Raw genomic sequence first — 19,101 nt, 5'->3', positions numbered from 1 at the left:
TGACTCTGCATAATGAGGTCACTTTCCACAGAAAATGTATAAATATTAATTTATTGCTAAAATGTTTTCAGAACAGCTTTATTTAAAGGCACAAGTGTCTGTAGCCACGTTCTTATTTTACTCTCTTCCGTCTTAAAAAGCACAACTCGCTGTAACCTCATTCTGATATTACTATTTTTCGTTTCGAAGTCCCAGCTGCATAAATAGTCAGTTTAGTCGAGATGCGTGCACTGATTGCATTGTTACTATTGATAACTGCTTGGGAATATAGTTTATCAGATCCAGCACCCCGTTCCTATGAAAACTATTCGGTGTACAAGGTTTTCATTGAAAGTCGATCGGATCAACGGGTTATCGATCGACTGCTGAAGGACCCGGATAATGTGAGTATTACTTGAATTTTAATGCAGAATCCACTAATAACCTTTATATTCTAGTATTACTTGTGGCATCGTGGCGCAGAAGTGCTCCACATTATGGTGAGCCCTATGAAAAAAGATTCTTTCCTAGCTATAATGCGTAAGAAAAATATTGTTGCGAAAGTAATAATAGAAAATGTGCAGACGTAAGTATATAAACATTTTGAAGCTATAAAATGTATAATAATATACTCTATTTCCAGACTTATTAATGAGACCTGAGGTAAAACCATTAAAAAAATAAATTATTTTGGTGACAGATTATTACAGTTGAATTGGTATTATTAACTTCAAAATCTTTCTATTTAAGTGATTTTAAACTTTACAGTAATATTTATCATACACACGAATTGAGGAACCAGAATTAAAAGCTAAAATTTAAATGATGCAGCCGAATGGTATGCTTCACATCTAAGATTTGAAAAACTAACAAAATTATATTATGTATACCCTTGGGCTCTACCATTTGTTTGAATACATTGAAGACATACATATGTGGTCATAAAGAATTTTATTAAAATGTGTTTTTTATTTAATCTTTCTAAAGGGAAATAAATTGGTTCCACTTCGAACTTAGGCCTTCTTGCAGCCCTCTCCGCAGTCGGCGCCCTCGCAGATGTCGCACAGGGAAGACTGCACCTGGTAGTACTCGGTGGCCTTGCGGTCCGTGTCATAGTAGTCGTATAGGGAAACGGAGGCGGGCTTCTGCTTGGCCACCGCGTGAGCCTTGGAGGCCTCCACCGGCAGGCAGCGAACGTCCCCGGGAGTTAGGCTGTCAAAGTAGACGACCACCGTGGAGTCGGAGTTCTTGGTCTCCACGCGCTTCACCCGATCCACAGCCTGGATTCTGTCCAAGCTGTCGGCGTCGCCAACGAATCCTGAAGGCAGGGCGATTTCCATTACCGCCATGTTGGAGTCCTTGTCCTTGTCGGCGTCTTCCAAGGGCACGTACTCGGCACAGATGTCCACCACCAGCAGCTGACTGGGCGTGTCCTTGACCGTGGGAGTTACCTTGAAACTGGGCTTCTTCTCCTTCTCCGCCAGGTTGTAGCGATAGGAGAGCTGAACCATGGCCGAGCCATTACCCTTGGCTGTAAAGTCGACCTTGCGAGTGGTCTTGGACAGAACATGGGTCTGCAGCACCAATGAGTTCTCTGGGTTCACCTTGATTGTATTGTTGGATTCAGCCGCAGATGCGAACTCAATGTCCATGGTGCCGGAGCCAGAGCCCGTCTTGTAGGCGAATTTCGTGAGCGCCTGCAGACCAATCACGGTGTCCTGAGTGGAGGAGAATCCTCCGTTGCTGTTTCGCTGCGATATTAGCCACTTGATGATGGGCAAGGCCTTCTCAGCCGTATCCTTTTCAAGAAGCGCAAGCAGAACGTAGGAAGTGATCTCGACGTCGTTACTGCGAGGTTTCCAGTGGAAAATCCTTCCATTCTCACCAGTCGATTCCGGGGCCTTGGACCACCACATTTGACCATTTTCATTTCGCGACACGCTCTCCAGCTTAGCAATGACCTTTTCCGCATCCGGATGCTTCGCCAGTTGGAGGGCCACGGCGGATATGGCCAAGGAATACTGGTCGTCCGTCTTGTCGGCCTCCTCGGCCACATAGCGCACTGCCTTCTCAATGGCACTTTGGTACTTCGTGATGAGTTCCTGAAGCAATCAAGGATAAATCGCTGGTCAAAATACATAATCGGTGTATTAACTGGCAAAGTAGGAAACTTACATGATTCTCGAAGAAAGCCAGCAGGACGAACGAGGTTAGACTCAATGGGTTTTGATTCGCGTTGTCAAAGAGTTTGCCGACCTCCGGGAACTCGCCACTCTCCTTCTGCTTCGATACGAGGAAGTCAAGTCCAGCAGTGATAACCTTAGGATCGATATCCGTGTAGGTTCCTGCTTGATGGAAGGAACGCATCACATAGGCGGTGAGCCAGGTGCTGCCCGAAGCGTCCGATTTTCCAAATGCACTATAGGAGCCATCGTCGTGCTTGTAGGTCAGTTCCCTCTGGTAGCCAATCTCCAGGAACTTCCTAGCCTTGGACTCCACGGACGGAAGCTTTCGACCAGTAACCTCCAGATATTTCAGGACCAGGATGTTGGGCACAAAGTTTACCATGTTCTGCTCTCCGCAGCCGTACGGCATACGCACCAGATTGTCGAGATTCTGGAGCGTGGGTCCCAGAAGATCACCAACCACAGAGAACTCTATGAATTCGGACTGAGGCACGACCTCGCTGGGAATTTCGGCTTCCAGGGACTGAGACACCTCCGGCTGATCCTTGAGGTTGATAAAGACAGCCCGGTTCTCGAACTGGGTTACGCCCTCCGGCTCAACCTTTAACTTCTGATGAATAGTATCACCGGCCAGGGCGGAGGTGGCTGTGATTTTCAGGGTTGTGAATCCCACGTTCTTTGGTCGGATCATAAATGAAACACTCTTGCCACTATTGGCCGGTATCGTAACCCTTTTGACCCGGCGCACCTCGTCGATGGCCTTCTCCAACACCTCGTTGGTGGCCTCGGTGAATTCGTACTCCTGATCGGAATTGTCCATAACCACATCTGCATCCAGGTTCTTATCCAGGTAGTTGAAAATGACCACGGGAATAGCAATTACCTCGCCTAGGATTGTTTTTAAGTATAAGGATGTTTAATAGCGATATTGCAATTAGCTTACCTCGCTTTACGGAATACGGCAGGTTGGTGGACACGAAGAAGGGCTGGAATACTCGAATCTTGCTTGGGCTCTTGGTTAAAGCGATTCCGGAGGTTGGGTTAAGGGAGAAACCCGTAACCACCCATGAGGTGACCGTGTCCGGTATCTTTTTGGTCAGGGTAAGGCCATCTTCACCCACACTGTACACAGATGACAATGATTTGGTTAGTTATTTAGGAAATTATACAGCTTAGAATGCGCATATACACACTGTACAACAATACAGAAACTGTTAGTTTGGCGTGAACGGTTAGCTAACAATTAAACATGCATGGGAAATGTTAAAAAGCAGTACGGAAACTAATTACTCTTTCGGGAAAATTTGAAACTCGTATATCCAAGACTCTAAAAATGTGGATCGTACGCCAATATTGACGTTTTCGACGTTTTCCGCTACGGTTGAAGATGGTTGACTCGTTACGTGTGTAGGTTTATTGGAAGTCTTTCGGATTTTCGTAGAACCCCGGCTTCCTCCACTGACCATCATGATGGGGACAAAACCCCTTACTTAAATTATTCAAAATAGGAATGGTTTTAATGGAGATTTGGATAATGGGTACAGAATTAAAAACATTTTTTAAATAAATTTTAAATATTTCATCCCTATCCAGTTTAAATCAAATTTACCATTAATGAACAGAGGTCGTATTTTTGAATAAAATATGTTGGCAACTGGCCAACATAATAATATCCAAAACTTGTTTCGAATTATTGTTTCAGTTGACATCGTGAGTGAACTTAATTTCGAATATTGGAAATCATGAAGGCATGCAGGCTGACAAAACGGGACACAATATAAAAATTTGTTTACTTTTCAAAAAACCACGTTTCTGGAAACTCTTTACGAATTGTCGTTTGTTGGGCTGTTGGTCTTGGAGCGATTACATTTGGTGGTATATTTTTGAGACTCTGAGCAAAATATCTCACAGTTGTAGGGACACGTTGACCACTAAATCTTGTGCCGATTCGATAATACTGATATGGTGGCCGGTGTGGGATTCCATTAAAGTGGCGACCTATGGTACCAATTATTTTTAAAAGTTTGGTCATTTTCATATTGCGACTAAAATGATAATCAGTTTCCTATGAAAACATTTTTTGATTATTAAACTTTCAATCTTGTAAATGAAAGAAACGTATCTTAAATTGTAATAAGCAGGAGATGGTTAGTCAAAAACACGAATGGGACTTGATTTATCAAATATCACGTATCATACTTTTCGAAGTTGTTAAATATCCAGTTTTCGGGAAATTCTTTTCGAACCGGTGGTTCAGAAATGAAGGTTTGTACTAAAGATCCACCAGCGGTTACGCGGTTAAATAATGGACGTGGGAAGCCAATCCCTGGTCTTATGAAAATTCGTCTTTCTGTTAGGTACATAACATTTTGCTTTTATTATATATATAGATTATTGAGTAATTGTTTGTAACTCAAAGCTGATCATGGAGACGGAATTATTCAGGGAAATAATTCTGATACAAGTTTCAAACCAGATCTACGAAATCCAAAGCCTGCAATTGTTATAGCATTAATAGTTAAGCGTGAAGACACCCAGGACAATACACACAGTGAGGAGACCAAAGTAAAATGTTAGAAATCCGTTATACTTTTCGGTATTGTAAAATATCCATTTTTCCGGAAATTCATTTCGAACCTCTAAGGTAGCCACAAGGGATTTCATGGTTGGGATTTCTGGATCTTGGAAATTCGGATAGTATCTATAAGGACCTGCATCGGCGATATATGATGATTATTGAGGGGTTTATATAGTTCACGTAGTTATGTAGTTAAGCGTGAAGACACCCCAGGACAATACACAGTGAGGAGACCTAAGGATAAGGTTAGAAATCTGTCATACTATTCGGTATTGTAAAATATCCAGTTTTCCGGAAATTCATTTCGAATCTGTGGGGATAGATTCGGAGATGAAGCTATAGATGGAGGTCCAGCCATTCCCGGTATGGCTGCCTGAGATAACGCAAGGGGAAATGCCATTGGAATTTCTTGATGATGCCTAAACGGGTAGATTAGATAAAAACCTGCATCGGGGATATATGATGATTATTGAGAGGTATATGTAGTTTACGATTTTGTCAAGTTGCAAAAAGTTCTTAAAAATCCTGAAAATATTAAAATGTTGGTGTCGACTAAAATGCTATGGTCTGACTAAAAATTTACTTTAATGTTCTTGCGATTATATCCCACAAATATACTGAGAAATGTCTTACTGATTTAGTCGGGTTAGGTAGTGAGCAACTTTCGATTAATAGCGAGCATGCACTAGAAAAACTACAACCCACCTCCCGTTCCCCGATGTGGTCCATATCCACACCTCTGCAAAGTTCGTTCGAACTAATTCGATTTCTGTAGATGAGCTTATAGAAATGGAGTCCACTTCGTCGAATGGTATCGACTCCTCTACTGTACTGTAGTAAACTTGTATAAGGTCATCAGTTTCATATAATATGCCTAAAATATTGATTTCATAGAATTTGGATTAAATGCGATTGCTTACTTTGAGACCTAGTGCCCAAATAATTTAAAGGACAACAATTTCACCGCACTTATTCCTAAAATAATTTAAATAAAAATCTGAGTCATTAAAATAATATGATTTCCGCTGTCGTATTTGTACAATTTTTCGTTGTTAGTCCAGACAGCTTCTAAGGATAATTCATTTTGCCCAAAGGTAAAAATAAGGAAGCAGAGATAGCTGTGCGTTAGAGTGCAAAAGAAATCAATTTCCAGATACCCAACTCCGTCAGAAGAGAAACTAAAACCCACCTCCCAATTCCGGATGTTGTCCACATCCAGACTTCTGCAAAGTTCGTTCGAACTAATTCGATTTCTGTAGATGAACTTATAGAAATGTCGCCCACTTCGTCGTAAGCAATCGAATCTTCTACTTGGTAGTCAAGACTTTCAGTGATCGCTTTGGCTATAAAATTGATTTCATTAAATTTTGATTAATACGAAAGCTGAATTTGGCACACTTGACACCGAACGATAATCACCGAAGCGTCCGAGAAAACTTATAATCAAAAAGTTTTATCAACTTATTCATAAAATAAGCAAAATATGTCTTTAGAATAATATTATTCCGCTGTTGTATTAGTACAATTATTTCGCATTGATAGCCTAGATAGCCTTTGCTCAAACATAAAAGTAAGAAAGCAGAGATAGCTGTGCGTTAGGGTGCAAAACAAGTGCGGTCGATTTCCAGTGACCCACCTCCGGCCGATCGATTGCCAAATCCAGACATCGGCAAAGTTCTTGCGGATCTTAATCGGCTCAACTTCATTCCCGGTGTCAGAGGGAAAACTTGAAATTTCAGGCCTTACAATGAATGCTTCATGAGGTATTTCGAAAGCGTAGACTCCCGGATCATCTTCAACATAATCGGGAAATTCTGATGAATGATCAATTTCATATAAATATTATCTCCTTCTCCTTACAATACAATAAGCCTTGTCTTCAATAGTTTTTAGAAGAGTTCAATGAAAAAAATCCTGCTAATTTAGCATACTTGCAGGATCTAAATCTGAAGCCTTATTCTTACCAGAGCTGTAGGGATAGTTGGCGTTCGTAAGCGTCACCACTCCGGATGTCTGTCCAGGATAACGTCCATAGCCCTGTATCCTAGGTGTTGATGTGTCGTATTTTTTGAGGCTGTTGAATATATCATCCTGGTTTAGATCATTGCCCGACTTGAGCAGCAGAACACTCTGATCCACTCCCAGAAGACCCACAAAGGAATCGGCATCGGTTTGAATCCGTAGCTCGACCTCTTCACTGGGCTTAGCATTCGTCGGAGCCGAAATATCAATCTATAAAGGCAAAAAGATAATGATTACAGCTTAAAAGGACATTAAATGGCTAAACATACCGAGTTGCTAAACTCCTTCTCGAAGCTAATAGTTTTCTCCTCGAAGTGTAGGTCGTTGTTCAAAATATAATGTACATAGATCGTTGCCTCGGGCACCATGCTAAATGTTGGTGTGAACTTAACCGTGTATGTTTTTCGGCCCTTTGGCACATCCACGTAATCCGTGAGTATAATATTACCTCTGGCCACAATGGTGTATACAAAATAGGGCAGCTCTTCAATCGAGGCGACGTCAAAGGAAACTCGTTCGCCTAGCTTAGGTCTAATAAATACATAAGGTCAAATATCTGCTAGGAATTCGTGATAGAATTATTCTACTACTTACTTTTTTGTGTTCACCTGAATCTTAAGTGGCTCCCCGCTCACTCTGCTTGGTTTAAAGCTTGAAATGGTACCGATGCTGTTCTGTGACCCATCAAATGATGCAAATATATGATAAAATCTGTTTTCGCTTTCGGGCAGCGTAACATTAAAGGTGGCAATGCCACTCTTATTCACTGGTGCCTCAAAGTTAATACGTGCAGGAGTTGGCTCATTATAAAAGGTATATGAATTGTCAAAGCCAATTGTGACGTTTTTCGTAGAGCTCGTGACTGGGGAGCCATCCACATTCTTCACCACCACCTGATAGATGAACGACTTCCCGCTCTCAAAGTTGCCAGGGCTTTCAAAAGCCTCCATCTTGTATCGCTGTTGGTGAAGGGTAACTGTGGCAGTGGCATTCTGCTTAATACCAGTCAGTTCCTCAGTGACGACGGCGAAGAGTTTAATGGGTGGTAAGTATGCTACTCTATGGGCAATTCTATTAATGTCAAACTCCACATGACCCTTTCCATCGACGTCAATGGTTTTCTCCTGTTTGTTGCCGTCCGTCTCATGGTCCATAAAGTAGTAGTATCCATTGTTTTGTTCCATGGAAACTGTGGCCTTGCCCTTGACTGGCTTTCCGTAGGTATACTTGGCCCGGATCGTGGCCTTGATCACCTTGTCTGCAATTACCACATCCTTGGGTGTGTCCACGATGACCTCGAACTTCGGCAGGACATATTTGTCAACCATAAAGGACTTTGTCTCCGTATTTTCACCATTCACGCTGACGGAGATCTGCCAGTTGCCCAGAACAGGCTGTTCGGACAACTGAAGTTCACCAGAGTAAACGCCCTTCGTCAACTTGACGTCGCTTAGCTGTTTAATTCTATTTTGTGCTCCATCTGTGATTATGACAGATACAGGCTTTTCAATCCTCGCAGGTCGCGTGTTCTCATCCAGAAAGAGAATACGGAATTGCACCAGATCGGCTGGCTTGTAGGTGGCCTTGTCAGTTTGCAGAAAGACCGATGGCTTGTTATCCGCATAGTTCAATTTGGTAGAATTCTTAAACACAACACCGGATAGACCTTCGGCAGTAAGATTGTAATTGCCGCTGGCCAATTTGGGCACCTCGAACTCCACATTCTGGGTGGACATGGGCAGCAGTTCGATTTGCTTCGTCTCGTTGTAGGAGGGTCCATTTAGACTGACTTTTATCTGGCTCGGACCATCTGCCTTGTGGACAGAAACGGCCACATTGTACTTGGAGTTTGACCGGAGGGTACCAGGCCCCACCACCGAATAGAGACTGCAAAACAAATATTATTCCTTAATTGAACAATGATGATTGTGTGGCTACGGGGATTGACATTACCGGATTTTGAATACTTAATTGCAATTTCATGTATTTTTTCGATAATTAATTATCTGATGGAGTTCAGTTGTTCTATGATTGATTCATTTTAATATTCGGACAATGAAAACAGAAAACACGGGAATGGCTAACCATTCTGCGAAACTGCTGCACTAACCAATTTAAGTCACCATAGTTCGACAATATTATTATTTATAATATTTAGTACTGACTAATAATAATAAAACGAGCTAATCAGTGAGTTTCCCAACTTTTGGCGTGCAGCCATGTAAATCCCCTTTAGATGGGAATAGTAAATATAAATATTTTTATGGCTTATTAGTCAGTTAGCTCTCTGGGATTTCCCGTCTTTTTTGTATTAAACTATATAATATAAAGTATATATAACTAATTTTCACAATCAGGTATTGGAATAAAACTGACTATATAGCACAGTTATCTATCTCATTAAACAGAGTGGCTTTTCAACCGGTTTGAAGGGAATCGGCAATAAAATCAGAACGAAAGAAACATATTCATACGTGGCCTGGGAACGTCCCAGTTTTTATTGGTTTATATATATTCACAAAATTACTTTTATAGAACGTTTTCACCTTACCTTCCATTTGGAACTGATAAGCGATCAATCTTTTTTCATACTTATGGTTTTCAATAAAACTCACCCAGTGGCATTTATCAGCAGGGCGTATTGCAAAAGAATTCCGCATAGAAAGATCCTCAACATGTTGCAGGAATAACAAACATATATTATTAAATTAAATCAATGCACAAACTTTTGATCCCGAACAGTATTGATTGATATTATTTCACAGTATTTTCTTTGTCTCTCCAGTTGCTGGAAGACAAGCAAAAATTCCGACCCGAAAAAACGACCGATCGCCAGCTAGCGACGATTCACACTGAGTCAGTCTTGATTGGATGCCGGCCTTAAGTAGAATCAAATCTCTCTTCAGAGCCGCTCTCTCCCTCTCTCTCTCTCCCTCTCTCTCTCTCCCGAAATGCTCTTTACTATTTTTTCGGGGATTCTCCAGCCGTTAAATCGGCGACCTAATAGATCGGCACAACACAATAGATCGGCACAGCCACAACAACACAATTCAATTATTTGTTTGCGTCACTGATGATAAATCTCTTTGCGTATCGTTCCCTCTCTCTCTCTTTTCCTCTCTCTTTAAAATAAAAAGCAGGACATTTTCAGACTGATAGGAAACCAAACAAGTAAGGAAGCTGGCAAGCCGAAGCTCATATACCCTTGCAGGTATTAAACATCCGAAAAACTAGATGATGTATACCGAGTAAGAACACTTTCCGAATAAAAATAACGAAACTTGGATTTTTCATACTGTTGCTCTGCCAACTAGATGATAAAGTCGCCCGTTGTTGTTAACATTAAAACAGATATATGTATTATAGCTATGGAAAGAGTAGAAAACTTAATTGAAAAGAATAGAAAATATATCATAATCCCATAGTTTTGAAACAGAAAGCATTCCTATTCGGTAGTCACCTGTTTGTTTTATTAATAATTACGGCAAGGGTAGATGTATATTGTAGGACACGTCTTTCTGATAACAGAGGTCAATAGGAATTTCCAAGTTTTCCACTTACATATTTTCAAGTTGAAATAAAAATAATTTCCTAGAAAAGCACTTGTCCAACATTCTTATCGATGAAACACTCTTAATTTCTTTTGTGCGTGATTTTCTAGAAGAATAACATATGTTATGGCCGAGAACGTTGACTTGTTAATTCTTGTTAAACAATGCATCAATGTGCCAATTACTATATAAACAGCCAGTTTACTTTTTTCCCTTACAGTGTGCCTGATGTAAACGCTGCAAGTTGGCTGCTAAAAGAGTAATAAAGAGTAAATATTAACTGATGCAACATACGGAAAAGTGGTGTCATTGTAAACCCCGCAAACTTGAAAATAAATTCCTTTATTCTTTTATTAAGGGGATATGAGATACAAATTCCTATAACAATATATGCTCAGTTATCGATTTCGCGGCTTAGTACGAAAAGTTAACTTTCGTAACAAAGAGTTACGAAATTTACATACAATTAAATACTCTTCTCCAAAACTTTACTTACGAACATTTTCGGAAAGGTGTTTTGGTTTAAGTCTGCGCTAAACAGTGCAACAAACCCAAGCTGCAAAGAGCTTTGAAGCTCGCTCAAGTTTTATTTATTGTTACTTTTTTGATTTTGTTGCGACAAATTTGAGAACTCAAACATTGCAAGAGCGATCGGCGACTTGAGAAATCAGTTGCCAGCGAGCTTTCAAGCGGACAACAGGTGATCGCGAGCGTTCCGCAGCAAAGGTGAAAATCGCGTTCGACAACCGTGAGCGAGCGAGTAAAGTCGCCCCAAAAACGCGCACCACGTCTTGGGCAATCTGCGGTGCTTTTATTTTGGTGCTGCTGCAATCGCGCGTGCGAGCGAGATAGTGTGTAGTGACAGTGGTAGTGCGAGTGAGAAGAAGCAAAGCGCCTGCCCACGGCAATAAAGTACGACTTGATTTTTGTTTTAATATGTGATGCCAATACACAAATCAACAATCGAGAAAACGTGTTTACACTTAATTTTGCCAACGTGATTTAAAGACAAGCCAAAAATGCGCCTCCAGGCAACGGATATGTGCGCTATTCCAGTGCTGATCTTACTCACCCTTTGTTTGCTTTGCCAAACATCTGCCCAGGGGTTAGTATAACACACACAAACATATCACCTCCACAGGTGACACATTCGGCAAGCGATAGAAAAAATGGAAGTATATTTCAAATGCCGCATAATGACATCACTCAACTCCAGATGAAGCCAGATGTAGCCAAAACAAATGACTTAGACGACGAACTCGAGTGATCAGTGGGAATTTCGGGACGATGCCGCCACGCAGATCTGTAATTAACAACATGTAATCAAGAAATTAGCCCTGGGTTTTATTGCTGTCATAATAAGCTGACAAGACCGAAACAAGACGGCAGATGAAATAACCCGAAACCAACGCGATTCGGAGGCGAATTCAAAGCTTCCTACGCATACTCAGTTTGATAGGGTGATGCAAGGTGGCAAGATGCTTAAAAGGAGATGCATTCCAAGGGAACAGCAAAAACTTGAGCTTGCGCAATCTTTCCGCATCCTATAATATATTCAGTTGTTGTCGCATATGGCTTGAATTATTTTTGAAACTACATAAAACGTTTTAATACACATTTGATTTCCAATCCATTTTTTTAAAGTTTCCTAATAAGTTTTCTTATACTCATTTTCTGTTACGAAACAATTTCGAGTGCATATTTTGACTACAACTCTGAAGCAAAAAGTTCCACCATAAGCTCAACAATTCTTTCCTGATCGACTCACCCTGATGCTGCCGCCTGGTTAAGGTGACACATTAACATGGATTGCTACTTGTGTACTCATTTCCGATGGCTCACCTTGAAGGCTGACCAGTCGTGGCGATCTTATAAACACTTTGCGAATTTATTCAACTGTGTGTGTTAAGCTTCGCCAAGAACTGTGATTGATCGAGTAATGATCACTTCCACTGGAGGCGTCTACTTCTGGTGCTTTCCTCCTGTTTCTTCTCGTATTCATTATATGTCATTGAGTTGGCCGAGCTCAATCTGCCACCATATATGGGCCACTTGTTCAAGGCTTGATTTCGCTAGTTCATGTGGGTGAATTTCAAGCAATTGAACCCGGATCGAATAGATCTGATATGAAAGAAATCTTCTGTCTATGAATCGCACCGGGTTACATTCGTTTAACACCCCATGGCAGAATCAATCAGGTGGAACATCGCTACTGCAACTGGAAACTTGAAGCCTGCACTTTGCGGCCAATTTGAGCGAAAAGCGAAATTGTTTTTGCCATTTACCTGCTGGTTGAAAACCGTTTTGCGAGAGCGACCACCGTCGAGGGAACCTGTTTTTTAGGCTAACAAACGTGACATAAACACAAAAGAAAATTTTTGGTGGGAACAGGTTAGACCCGCCGCACCAATTGAAATTAGAACAGGCAGCCAGCAGTGAATTACCAGAAAAGGTGGCACAGTTAGGAGGCAGCTCGTAGGTTTAGCAATTTAGCTGACAACTAAATAAATAGCCCGAGCCTTTTGCAAAGGCTGTCAAATGTAAGTAGCTCCAAAAGCGGATAAAAAATGAAAAGCTTACGTAAAAAACCAAAATTACCTAAGTAACTTTTTTGGAGAGGGTTTGGGTGTATGAAGGCACACATTTCAAAAACCAGTATGTCTACTATAGTTGATTGTTTTGATTATCTAAAAAAATGTTTAAACTTTAAATACCCTTTTTTTTAAATAAATGAAGAGCTAATAAGGTAGCTTAAAATTAAATACTTTTTAAAATAAATGAAGAGCTAATAAGGTAGCTTAAAATGACCATGATAAATATATTCAAATGAGCCCCAAAATCGTTGATTAGCAGCTGCAATCGTTTGGCTTGGCTGATTTAAAAAGCTTCCACATTCTGCATTTCGAGGAGGCCACAAAAGAAAACCACAAAAGTAGTTATAGCTCGAGCCACTCTGCCGTACTTCCCACAACCCCGACCCCCAAGCCCACAGACAAAACCACCTCCAACCATTTCCGACAGATTCCTCACCGCAGCGATTGATGCTGACCCGACCGAAAGTTAAAGTACAATACCCTCTTTCGGGTTGGGGTATTGTCTTCCGTTAGACGCGTGAATGAATAGCGAAAAAAGATTCAGATAGCATAACAGCATAGGTGTAATCCACTTATCTACGACCATTAAATCTGTAGCTCTTTTTGTTTGTTTACTTACAGTCGCCGGCTTGAGGTTGAGTCGGTTTTTGGTGAAAAAAAACCAAGTAAAGTTGAACAACCATGCAGTTTAAAATATAAGAGAGGGTGTAGTAAAAGTATGGCATTTAAAATACTTACAGATTAATTCGAACATATATTTCCCGTATTTACTAGTTTTATAACAATCCTAAATATATTTAATATTGCAGCTTGTACTCTATCATTGCACCGAACACTTTGCGTCCGAACTCGCAATTTCATGTGGCGGTGAGCTTGCACAATGCACCCGAATCCGCCACCTTTAAGGTGGGAATCCTGGGGAGCTCTTACACGGACTTTAAGACCGTGGAGCTACGACCCTTTTCCACACAGCTGCTGCACTTTGAGGTAGGTTACCACCTAGAAATTATCTAGCAAAGGGGCTCTTATTCATCTCAGATCAACTTTAGATTCCCGCCCTAAGAACTGATCGATATCGTCTGACCGCTGAGGGTCTTGGTGGAGTTCAGTTTACCAACGAGACTCAGCTGCACTTTGAGTCCAAGCAGCACACGGTTTTGGTGCAGACGGACAAGAGCATCTACAAGCCAGGCGATCTGGTTCACTATCGAGTGCTCATTTTGGACGCCAATCTGAAACCCGCGCGTGGCTATGGACGTGTGCATGTGGATATCAAGGATTCCGGTGATAACATCATACGCAGCTACAAGGACATTCGTCTAACCAATTCGATTTACTCGAACGAACTTCGATTGTCGGACTCACCGCGTTTTGGCACTTGGTCCATTGTCGTGGATGTTTCGGAACAAGCGCATACGCAAACTTTCGAGATCCTTGATCATATCCTGCCAAAATTCGTTGTAGATATCGACACACCCAAGCACGCTATTTATAAGGATGGAAAAATAGCAGCCACTGTCCGAGCGCAGTAAGCAAACAAGTTACGTAAACAAATCTGTATAAAATAATAACAAAACGACTTTTAAAGCTATGCATTTGGACAGCCAATTGTGGGTGAAGCCACCCTATCCATTTATCCCACTTTCTTTGGCTCGCTACAACCTTTTGTCAACGATCTCATCACCCGGAAAGTTGTGCCCATCGATGGTAACGCGTACTTTGAGTTCGATATTGAGAATGAGCTCCATCTGAAGCAGGACTATGAGAGGCAATACCTTTTGGATGCCCTCGTTGAGGAGAAGTCAACTGGTTCGGTGCAAAACTATTCAACAGTCTTGACACTGCACTTGAACCATTATCGCGTGGAGGCTGTCAAGGTGCCCAGCTACTATATCCCTGGAGTGCCATTTGAAGCTACAGTAAGTGGTCCAGAAAATGGTCTATTGATAACACTTAAAATTAATTATGTTCCAGGCTCGTATAGCCCGCAATGATGGCGGCCAACTGAGGGACTTTAATCCCCAAATCACCGCATACTTAACGAATGTCTATGGCAGCAGTGAGATGTACAATCGCACGTCCTATAGCCTGGATGCCAGTGGAGAGATTAAGATGAAGTTCACTGTTCCGATTGGGGATCGAGATGAGTTTCATTCCATAATTGTTGACTACCAGGGCGTGATCAGTGAGGTGGGAAAGATCCCCAGCAAGCATTTGCACAGCAAGAACTACATCACTGCCAAGGTGTTGAATGATAGGTTAGTTCAGAAATTGCAAATAAATTTATAAAAAATGTATTTATATTAATTCATTATTTAAAGACCCACTGTAAACCAGGAAATTTCTGTGGTGGTACGCTCCTATGCGCCCATTAAATATTTTATGTACCAAGTTGTCGGTCGCGGCGATATTATTCTGTCTCGCAATGTGGATGTAAGTTCATATATTCTGTAGCAGTAGTGAATGCTCATCATTAATTTATTAATTTTCCCAAGGTGGCCGATGGGACTTTCCACACAATCAAATTCCTGGCATCGTTTGCAATGATGCCGAGAGCCAAGCTGCTTGTATATACGGTTGTAGATGGCGAGTTTGTTTATGATGAGCAGGTCATACAGTTTGAAGAAAACCTGCTCAATGCGGTAAGAGCTATTGAGTATAATTTTCACTTTGTTTTAATTCCAAATCATTACTTTTAGGTACAAGTTGACGCACCCATTAGAGCGCCTCCTGGCCAAGATATTGACATAGGCATAAGCACCAAACCCTATTCATATGTGGGCCTCATGTTAGTGGATCAAAATGCAAACGATCTTAGGAGTGGTCATGATTTAACGCACAAACGACTGATGGACGCCCTGCGTTCGTACGAACTGAGCGATGTGAACACCCCAACGGGATCGCCTGGCAAGGAATCCGGTGTGGTAACCATGTCCAACACGGATTACTTTATCGAAAAGGAAGCTGAGAGCAATCCGGCATTGGATCGAGAGGTTTCAACCGGACCCGAGGAAGACAAATTAACCACTGTGCGAAAAACCGATATTGGACCTGCTCACAAGATCGAGGTCAATACCTTGCCACCTGGCAAAGGACGATACGCCTTTTCCTACACGCCAAAGCCCTTCTGGCATAATCCAAGGGTCCACGTGATGCGCGATCCTGCGGATACGTGGCTCTTCTTGAACATCTCCGCCAGCAGCGACGGTAGGAATTCCATCCACAGAAGGATTCCCAGCGAGATGACTTCCTGGGTGGTGTCCGCCTTTGCTCTGGATCCAGTTAACGGTTTGGGATTGTCTCCGGCAAATGGAAAATTGGAAGCCTACAAAGAGTTTTACATAAGCACCGAGCTGCCATATTCCATTAAAAGAGGTAAGGCCCGAATCGCATAACAAAAAGGAAATAATACAAATGTTATTGATATTTTCAGATGAACTCATTGCCATTCCGTTTGTGGTGCACAACAATAGGGACAGTGATTTGAACGTGGAGGTCACCTTTTACAACTCAGCCCTGGACTTTGATTTCCCACAACTGGATCCCAAGGCCACCAACCAACCAAGTGAGTTATACATGTTACTGTTATGACTTACACGATCCTGAAACTATACAATTTTCAGAGGTGGAACTCTACAGACGCAGATCCTTGCAGGTGCCGGGTAGATCCGCCCGTTCCGTATCCTTCATCGTGACTCCCAAGAGAGTGGGCTCCCTTTTGGTCAAAGCAATGGCTGCCTCCTCCCAGGCTGGCGATACCGTGGAGCAAAATCTGCTGGTGGAACACCCTGGAGCTGTGGAGCGAATCAACAGGGGTTTCCTCTTTGAACTGAACTCCAATGCGCAGAATAGAAGAAACGTCACCATTGCGGTTCCACGCAATGCGATTCCGGAATCCACACGTATCGAAGTATCAGCCGTTGGAGATCTCATTGGCAGCTTGGTGGGCAATCTGGGCAGCCTCATTCTCCTGCCAACTGGCTGCGGCGAACAGACCATGGTTAACTTTGTGCCCAATCTAATAGTTCTACGCTACCTGGGGGTGAGTCCAACTCAGCGATGTTAAAACACAATTTTATAATGTGAAATACCGTTCCTTAGCGCCTTCGTCAACTCACCCCGGAAGTGGAGCTGCGTGCCACAAACAATCTGGCAGTTGGCTATCAGAGAATTCTTTATTACCGCCATGAGAATGGTGCCTTCAGTGCATTCGGATTGGACATCAAGCGGAGCTCCACGTGGCTGACGGCGTACGTGGCCCGTTCACTGCGACAAGCGGCTCCCTTTACCCAAGTGGACAGCAATGTCCTGCAAAAGGCACTTAGCTATTTGGGCAGTGTTCAGTCCGGCAACGGTGGTTTCGAGGAGCGTGGCGACGTCTTCGAGAGATTTGGCGACGATGGCATCAGTCTGACTGCATTTGTGACCCTGGCGCTAATGGAAAATGTGGTAAGTGCAATGGCTCAGCGGTATTAGAATGGTATTTCATTAATTTGGCCTAGGATCTGTATCCCGAATATCGAAACAACATCAACAAAGCGTTGGACTTTATCACCAGGGGCTTAGATGGATCAAGTAACCTCCATGCCATGGCCATAGGCACTTATGTGCTCTCTCGGGCTAATCATAATGCCAAGGCCGCTTTTCTGCAGCGCTTGGACTCAATGGCCACCAACAAGGGCAAGACAATTTAGTCTTTAATTAAGAGTACTTAAATAATAATGTAGCTATCTTCCAGATGGCCTCAAGTGGTGGAATAAAACGGCACCCGCTGGTGAGCAGCAGTCACCCTGGTACAATGCCACTCGCAGTGTCAACATCGAGATCTCCGCTTATGCCGCCTTGGCTCTACTCGAAAATAACTTGGTGGGCGATGCCCTGCCCGTCTTGAACTGGCTGATGGATCAACGAAATCCGAAAGGTGGCTTTGTAGCATCACAGGACACTGTGGTTGGCCTCCAGGCGCTTCTCATGTTCGCCGAACGGTTTTCCAGTCAGGGCAATAATCTTCAAATCGGCTTCCATTATGGGGAAGGTGCTGAAACGATAATTAATGTGAATGCTGAAAACTCACTGGCCCTGCAAACGGTGGAGGTAAACGATTAACTTTTAATCATTTAGAATAGACTTAGATTTTTATTTAATTGGCCTACTTACCAGCTACCAAACAACCTCAAAAACTTGAGTGTTTCGGCCACCGGCCGGGGAATGGCCTTGGCCCAAGTCAGCTACACCTATAACACAAACGTCACCAGTGCGTGGCCACGTTTTGTCCTCGATCCCACTGTGAATCGGAACTCCCATGCGGACTACCTCCATCTATCGGCCTGTGCCAGCTTTGTTTCCGTGGCGGGCGAGGATGAGCAGCGCTCCAACATGGCCGTGATGGAGGTGCACCTGCCCAGTGGTTTTGTCGTGGACAGGGATACACTGCCCACGCTGGAGTCGAGTGAGCGCATCAAGAAGGTGGAGACGCAGAACAGAAACACCAAGGTGGTCATCTACTTTGATTACCTGGACAGAAGGGAGGTCTGCCCCACCCTGCACGCCTACAAGACGGTCAAGGTCACCAAACATCGACCGGTTGCGGTCGTCATGTACGACTACTATGACAGCGGTAAAATTGACAAACTGTAGTAACATCATTAACACATGATTAATTTATCAATTTACCCTTGATTTACAGCTCGCCGTGCCAGGCAGTTCTACAGGGCACCCAAATCGAATATCTGTGACATTTGCGAGCACGCCAACTGCGGTGACCTCTGCGAAAAGGCCGAGAAGCGCGAGTCCAAGCGACCTGATGACTACACGGCGATAGCGGGTCACAGTTCAGGGCCGAGTCTCAGAGCCATTCCACTGGTATCAGTGGCTATGGTCCTGTCGGTCCTTTTGAGAACCCCTTAGCTGTTAGGCGATACTGTTAACGCCACGTAATGTGGACACAACATGGAAATCGAAGCTTTAACCACACCCACTCACATAGTCCCTAAGCTAGCCTAATGAATGCCGTGAACTAAACCTGATCTAAGTACATCTAACGATGCTAAAGTGTTGCCAATAAAGTGTTATAACGTTTACTAAAACCAGAATTCAATTTGTTTCAACTGGAAGGGCAAGCTTTGAAGCTAAATTAAAACTTCACTTCTTTTGTCTATGATTACATTTGAGAAGTGTAAAATAGTTACCTC

The 19,101-nt window shown here is 42.7% G+C and overlaps 3 protein-coding genes across 12 annotated transcripts; 2 read left to right on the top strand and 1 right to left on the bottom strand.

The window, feature by feature from the left end:
- Nucleotides 1–106: 106 nt before the first annotated feature.
- LOC26536185 lies at nucleotides 107–928 on the top strand. 2 transcript variants are annotated; one of them, XM_015199219.3, is made up of 3 exons: nucleotides 108–383; nucleotides 438–565; nucleotides 623–928. In XM_015199219.3, the coding sequence occupies exons 1-3, from the start codon at nucleotides 222–224 to the stop codon at nucleotides 639–641; spliced, it is 309 nt and encodes a 102-aa protein (XP_015054705.1). In that variant the 5' UTR covers nucleotides 108–221; the 3' UTR covers nucleotides 642–928. The 2 variants fall into 2 exon arrangements, with proteins under 2 accessions (XP_039227421.1, XP_015054705.1); XM_039371487.2 differs by lacking the exon at nucleotides 623–928 and having other exon boundaries at nucleotides 107–383; nucleotides 438–569.
- On the bottom strand, nucleotides 914–9,628 carry LOC6526923 (CD109 antigen). 9 transcript variants are annotated; one of them, XM_015198016.3, is made up of 8 exons: nucleotides 9,381–9,628; nucleotides 7,360–8,652; nucleotides 7,035–7,296; nucleotides 6,708–6,975; nucleotides 6,380–6,557; nucleotides 3,109–3,287; nucleotides 2,155–3,053; nucleotides 914–2,081 (listed from the first exon to the last, which is right to left on the bottom strand). In XM_015198016.3, exons 1-8 carry the CDS (start codon nucleotides 9,440–9,442, stop codon nucleotides 993–995), a joined length of 4,230 nt encoding a protein of 1,409 aa, XP_015053502.1. In that variant the 5' UTR covers nucleotides 9,443–9,628; the 3' UTR covers nucleotides 914–992. The 9 variants fall into 9 exon arrangements, with proteins under 9 accessions (XP_015053502.1, XP_015053503.1, XP_015053506.1 ...); XM_015198017.3 differs by having other exon boundaries at nucleotides 6,380–6,536; XM_015198020.3 differs by lacking the exon at nucleotides 6,380–6,557 and adding an exon at nucleotides 5,933–6,086.
- A 1,355-nt stretch (nucleotides 9,629–10,983) lies between these two features.
- On the top strand, nucleotides 10,984–19,002 carry LOC6526922 (CD109 antigen). Its single transcript, XM_002087984.3, has 15 exons — nucleotides 10,984–11,421; nucleotides 13,720–13,897; nucleotides 13,960–14,438; nucleotides 14,499–14,829; nucleotides 14,885–15,168; nucleotides 15,232–15,343; nucleotides 15,406–15,552; nucleotides 15,610–16,285; nucleotides 16,344–16,475; nucleotides 16,534–16,952; nucleotides 17,012–17,359; nucleotides 17,413–17,590; nucleotides 17,649–18,004; nucleotides 18,071–18,527; nucleotides 18,597–19,002. The coding sequence occupies exons 1-15, from the start codon at nucleotides 11,336–11,338 to the stop codon at nucleotides 18,815–18,817; spliced, it is 4,404 nt and encodes a 1,467-aa protein (XP_002088020.1). The 5' UTR covers nucleotides 10,984–11,335; the 3' UTR covers nucleotides 18,818–19,002.
- The last annotated feature ends 99 nt before the right edge of the window (nucleotides 19,003–19,101 follow it).

Source organism: Drosophila yakuba, chromosome 2L (genome assembly GCF_016746365.2).
Source record: "Drosophila yakuba strain Tai18E2 chromosome 2L, Prin_Dyak_Tai18E2_2.1, whole genome shotgun sequence".
NCBI lineage: Eukaryota > Metazoa > Arthropoda > Insecta > Diptera > Drosophilidae > Drosophila > Drosophila yakuba.
Note: the sequence above shows the minus strand (reverse complement) of the source record. Positions and strands in the feature narration are given on the sequence as shown.

Excerpts from the sequence above, each read along its gene's own strand:
- LOC26536185 (XM_015199219.3), top strand. The coding sequence starts at position 222 with ATGCGTGCACTGATTGCATTGTTACTATTGATAACTGCTTGGGAATAT. Across the intron at positions 384-437 it reads TGCTGAAGGACCCGGATAAT|TATTACTTGTGGCATCGTGG; the intron begins GTGAGTATTACT and ends TTTATATTCTAG.
- LOC6526923 (XM_002087985.4), bottom strand. The coding sequence starts at position 9,442 with ATGTTGAGGATCTTTCTATGCGGAATTCTTTTGCAATACGCCCTGCTG. Across the intron at positions 8,653-9,380 it reads CTGCTGATAAATGCCACTGG|TCTCTATTCGGTGGTGGGGC; the intron begins GTGAGTTTTATT and ends TTTGTTTTGCAG. Across the intron at positions 2,082-2,154 it reads TGGCTTTCTTCGAGAATCAT|GAACTCATCACGAAGTACCA; the intron begins GTAAGTTTCCTA and ends TGATTGCTTCAG.
- LOC6526922 (XM_002087984.3), top strand. The coding sequence starts at position 11,336 with ATGCGCCTCCAGGCAACGGATATGTGCGCTATTCCAGTGCTGATCTTA. Across the intron at positions 11,422-13,719 it reads TGCCAAACATCTGCCCAGGG|CTTGTACTCTATCATTGCAC; the intron begins GTTAGTATAACA and ends TTAATATTGCAG. Across the intron at positions 13,898-13,959 it reads CACAGCTGCTGCACTTTGAG|ATTCCCGCCCTAAGAACTGA; the intron begins GTAGGTTACCAC and ends GATCAACTTTAG.